A 5,725-nucleotide genomic window follows, 5' to 3' on the forward strand; every position below is an offset into this window, starting at 1 on the left:
TAAGCCTCTACCACCCTGTTCCTCAGAGTCTGGGGCTCCACCCAGGACACAGTAGGCCCTTAGTAAATACTCAGCACACATGAATTACTGAATCACCTTGGAATCCTGTTCTGAAATTCCTACACAGTGTGAAATATCAAATCTGGAAATGGTTTCAAAAGTAACACATTTTGTATAGACCCAAAACAGTGAATGAGACTGCCTTGGCCTCCTACAAGCAGGGCCATGTGTTACTACATTTGGGCTTGGATAGTTCATCACCCTGGACTTTGCAGATGAAGAAACAGCTGCAGAGAGGTGCACTGACTCCCTGGATCACACAGCCAGCACAAGCAGGATGGAGTTGAACTCAGCAGCCTGGTTCATATCCATTGTTCTATGCTAGCCCACAACCATGCCTTAGATCCCACTGGTTTTGCATTTCCTTGTCTCTTTTCTGATTTTTGGAGTCAATTTTTTTTTTCAGGTTTCAAAATTTTAGGGTTCTCTAGGAAGAGTTTGTTGACCCTGAACCCTCAGCACAGCAGTGCCTTAAAATGGCCCTGTGGGAGAGTACCAGGTGAACTTCAGACCTAGATGTCTTTCTCCTTTGCTGTGTGACTTTGGGCAATTCCCTTAACCTCTCTGGGCTTCCTCATTTGTAACAGGAATCAGCTCATTCATTCATGACACTTCAGCTTAATATACCCAGCCTCTTTTATCATCACCAAAACTAGGGTTAATTTTTCATGTTTTATACGTTATGAAAAGTTCCAAATTTGGGTATCTGGGGCTCAGTAACTCATTTGGTACAGAATCACTCCTCTGTTCTAGATGTTGGGGATCCATATGTATAAAATACTTGTATTTATTCATTCAACAAGCATTTATGGGAAGTCTGCCCTGTGCTCAGGGCCCAGACTCTGGGGAACAGTGATGACTAAGGTAAGTCTAGCTTGCCCTTTCCAGGCTGGTGACCTGATGAGGGAGGCAAAAAAAATCCCTAATCCCTTGCACCACCAGGGAGGCCCCAGGAAGGACATTTTTTTTTAAAGATTTTATTTATTTATTTATTTATTTATTTATTTATTTATTTATACAAGCACTGGGAAGTGTGGGAATTCACCAGAGCCAGAGCGGGGAGCAGAGCAGGCAGAAGGACCGAAGTACACTGCTGAGGGGAGCAGCGGGGCGGCAGGAGAGGTCTGCGCGCCATGCGGGACCCTCCTCCGGTGGCCGGGAGCAGCCGGGGATCGAACCGAGGCTGCAGAGGCTGCAGAGGCTGCAGAGGCTGCAGAGGCTGCAGAGGCTGCAGAGGCTGCAGAGGCTGCGGCAGCTTCGCAACCCAGCGTTCAACCGCTGCGCCACCGGGGAGGCCCCAGAGTTTTGCTTTCAGTATTCTGCTGTCTCCCCCCGGAATCCCCGGAGAGGCAAGGACAAGGGGACTACTAGCCTCACCGGTGGCCCAGGAGCCCAGCGCACGCGACGCTGAATCTTGAAACGCAGCCCGTGCAAAATATAAGTGTGTTGTTAAAGGACTGTTATCATTCTGTGTAGGAGCTGTGTGGGCAACTCATTTAATGTACCTTCTCAGCACCATCATTATTCAATCTGAGTTTACGTTTTCCTGTTTTGAAGCTATCAACCACCCCGCCTCTCCCAGGTTTTCAAAATCTCTCTAGAGACCCTGTTTGTCCCTGTTCGGAAGGGTCAGACGCGGCTTTGGAGGACCAGGACTGGCTCTGGGCCAGTCCCCCCTCTCGGAGGGTGTCTCAAGTTAAAGAACTACGGACCCCGCCCCATGTCCGCCTCCCACCTTGCCCCCAACCCCCATTCTCCATCAGCATCTCATCACGGCCCCGTCCCCTCCTGGGGGTGGGTTTCACAAGAACCCATCTCCCCAGGACGCCCTAGCGCGCCCCTACTCCTCCCCTGGCCGCCTCCTGCCCCCCTCCAGTCTCAGACGCCGAACGGCCTCTGCCCACCCCACCCCACCCCGGCGGGGCCGGCAGCGCAGATTCCCTTCCCTGCTCGTCTCAAGCCCAGGCCCGCAGGCTCAGCTCCGAGGACTCCCCTCACCGCCCCCCCACCCCCGTCCCCACACCCCGCTTGGGGATTCGTCACAGAATCCTGGACTCCTCTTCTCGCAGGGATCAGAACAGTCCCGCGGCCCCGGCACCCCCCACGGGGCCGATGCTGCCCGCGCTCCGCGTCGCCCGGTCCACACGGTACTTGCGGCGGCGCCACGGCTCGGTGAGGCTCCGCGGCGCAGGGTCGTCCAGGTCCTCGGGCGGCAGAAAGCTGCGATCCAGCATCTCCGCCGCCTCCTGCCAGCTGGCGAAGCAGGCGGGGCCCAGACGCCGGATCTCCTCGGTCGCGTCGCTCACGAGCACTTCCCCGTCTGACTTCAGGACCACGACCGTGGGTAGCCGCTCCGCAGAGAACTGGCGTCTGAGGTCCCTGCGGGGTGGGCAGGCAGGTCAGGCCGCCGGTCCCCTGTCCGGGACCTCATGTCCCTCCTCCCGGTGTTCAGTGGGCGCCTTCTTTGTGCACTGCCTGGTGCCTGGCTCTGGGGTCCGGGGTAGGTGGGGGGGGGAGGCGTCCAGGACAGTCCCCCACCTCAGGCCTTTGCGGTGGCTGTGCCCCCTGCCTGGCGCCCTCTCCCCAGACCTCTGTGAGGAAGATGCTTGTGCTGCGGTGTTGACAACAACTACTTCTTGTCACCCAACCTCAAGTCACCGCTGTGGGAAGGGTGTCCCAGGCAGAGGGTACAGCTGGAGCAAAGGTCCCTAGATTGGGGTGAGCCTTAGGCACACTGACCCTCCTGGCTGGGAAGACATCAAAGCCCAAAATAGACCTTGTTTGTGGCAGGACCCTCAGGAGACCCTGGACCAAACCTTGCCTCTAGGCCAGAGTCCTGTACAGTCAACATGGAGCAGAGCCAGCTGCTAGACTGGGCCCCTCCTCACTTAGGATTCTGAATTTTTACCCACTGAGTTCCGGGGTTCTTTTTCCAGGTCTCCACATGGAGAAGACATGGAACTTGCAAAATCCCACAAAAGTTAAGTTGCCAGACAACAATAGAAATATAGGACAACAGGTTAAATTTGAATTTCATAGCAACAGCAAATCAATTTTTGGTATATCTCAAGTAAGTTGGGATGTTCTTATACTACATTATTCATTATATATTTTAAAGATTTTATTTATTTATGCATACAAGAACTGGGGTACAGGCCAGAGGTGTGAAGGGTAAGAGGATTCACCAGAGACAGAGTGGGGAACAGAACAGGCAGATCGACTGAAATACACTGCTGAGGGGCGCAGCAGGCAAGTCAGGAGAGGTCTGCTGTGCCATGTGGGTCACCTTCCTGGCTGGGGATCAAACTCGAGCTGCAGTGGCTGCTGATGGCTTCATAGGTTGTGTCTTAACCCCTTGCGTCACCAGGGAGGCCCTACATTATTCATTATTCATGTGAGATTTGTGTTAACTGGGCACCCTGTATTTTTTTTTTTTTTTCTGGCAACCCTGTGTGGGGACAGAGGCCAGCTAGGCCAGAGGGGACTGTTGGGGGCCAGGAAGGGAGGACTCCCTGGCACGCTGAACCTACACTAGCCAGGGTGGGTGATTTGTACAGAGGGCCCTGCCTCAAACCAGGTCTATTTTGAGCTTTGATGCCCTTCCAGCCAGAGTTTCTGCCCCAGCTAGGGATAAGTTGCCAGTTTCCAGGTGAAAAACACTGAGGCTGCAGGGGCAGTAGGTGTGAGCAAATGTATAAATTTTGATAAAATTGGGTGAGGAGGTTAGAGTCCCATGACCAGAAACTTTCAATTTGTGTAACAAAATGAGTGACACAGGTAAAATGTAACAAAGTTGCCAGCTCAGTTTCAAACTTACCAACACCATGTGATGTAGATAAAGCAAGGATGGCAAAATGTTAACAATTTTGTGGGTTTCATTGTATGCTTTTTTTCAACTTTAGGGTGTGTTCTAACATTTTCATAATTAAAAGGTGGGATTTGAAAAGAAGGAAAGTCTTGCTGCACAAAAAGGGTAAGTTCTGGGCATCCCCTGGTGGCGAAGTGGTTGAGCACTGGGCTGCGAAGCTGCCTGCAACCTCTGCAGCACTGGTTCGATCCCCGGCCACCTGCAAGGGGCCCACATGGTGCGCAGACCTCTCCTGCTGTGCCCACTGCTCCCCTCAGCAGTGTATTTCGTCAGTCTGCCTGTTCTCTTCCCTGCTCTGGCTCTGGTGAATTCTCTCACCCTCCCATGCTTCTGACTGTACCCAGTGCTTGCATAAATAAATAAATAAATAAATAAATAAATCTTCAAAAATAAAAAAGAAAAAGGGAAAGTTCTAAAATAGTTACGCTGACACCATTTATTGGGCAGTTCCTTATCTCCTTGGAAAGGCCTTCAATGGCTCCCAGCTACTCTGAGGATTACATCACATTGTTAAGGTGGTGTTTGGAGCTAATCCATATAGTGCCTGCTGAATTCTTATAGTGGAATTACTTATAATTCCCTGTTGTTAACTGTACTTTCTCTAAAGGCTTCTGAGCTGTGACCCCCTTCCCTCTTTCCTCATCGTTGGGGGCCTCTTTTTAAAGCTACTTTCTTGGATAAGATTTCTCTGACCCCCAAATCTCAGCAAAGCCTTCCCATAATATTTCCTCTGGAAATATATCCTCTGGAATATTACTGCATTGTGTTACTATTTATTTATTTGAGTCTTTTTATTTACATCTATCTCCCCTACTGGGTTGGAAGCTCCTGCGAGCTAGATGGAAATGGGCATATGAACACACCCTTCTCTACTCACAGTTCTCAGTACATGTACTAGACTAGATGCATCAATAAACAAATATTTCATTTTCAGTAGAAACACCCCCTCATCCAAGAAGCCCTCCCTTATTTCCCCTCCTCTCTCACCTCCTCAGGTCATCCTCATAGGGCAGGAAGAGCCACTTCTCGGGCATGTCTCTGAGGAACTGGTCCTGCTGCTCCTCTGTGTAGTCCTGAGACACATACACCAAGGCGAGCTGTGCAGCCCTCAGCACATAGAACTCATCTGTGAGCCGCACAAAGAAGTCTTTGAGGACAGGTACGAAGGCCTGGCACTGCAGGCATGTCCCAGCACCAAAGAATAACAGCACCAGTCGGTTTTCCAACCGGCGGCTGAGCTCAGCCTCTGTGTCCAGCTCATCCTGGTCGCTGTTGTTTCGAATTAGGATGTGTCCAGAGAACAGGGAGGCCATGGCAACCCTGGCTGGGTGCTGAGGACAGAGCTGCTGTTTGCCTGGATTAGGAATCTTCAAGAGGGCTAGTTTCGGACTTCACTAATCTGCTTAAACTGAAACCTCATTCCATGATGCCTCTGAGGGCAGGGGCAGGCTGCCCCTTTTCAGTAGAGAGGTGTAAATTCATTATAAAATTGCACAGAATTGCAAAGGAAACCAGTCATATTGACACATGGTGCCAAAAAATTTGATTATATGGTGTAAATATATGTTCTTTAAAAATGCATCAAGAAATTCTGATTCATGAGCATTCTACTACTTGATTTCCAAGTTGAGATAAGTGAAAAAGACATTTTCACTTATGCAGTGACCAGTATGTGGCATGAAATTATCCTTGATTCCCACTGGTGACGAAGTCACAGGGTCAGCTAATGCCTGTTTTAAAAGAACATGCTAATTCCAGTTAGAAACTAAAGAAAATAAACATGTCTGATTTTCTTTC

General features: G+C 50.5%; 1 protein-coding gene across 1 annotated transcript; it reads right to left on the reverse strand.

The window, feature by feature from the left end:
* Positions 1-2,132: 2,132 nt before the first annotated feature.
* On the reverse strand, positions 2,133-5,241 carry NXNL1 (nucleoredoxin like 1; the record flags this gene model as incomplete). The annotated part of the gene is made up of 2 exons (XM_084250026.1): positions 2,133-2,439; positions 4,916-5,241. 2 exons carry the CDS (start codon positions 5,239-5,241, stop codon positions 2,133-2,135), a joined length of 633 nt encoding a protein of 210 aa, XP_084106152.1.
* Between the last annotated feature and the right edge of the window lie 484 nt (positions 5,242-5,725).

Source organism: Talpa europaea (genome assembly GCF_964194135.1).
Source record: "Talpa europaea genome assembly, chromosome: 12".
Lineage (NCBI taxonomy): Eukaryota > Metazoa > Chordata > Mammalia > Eulipotyphla > Talpidae > Talpa > Talpa europaea.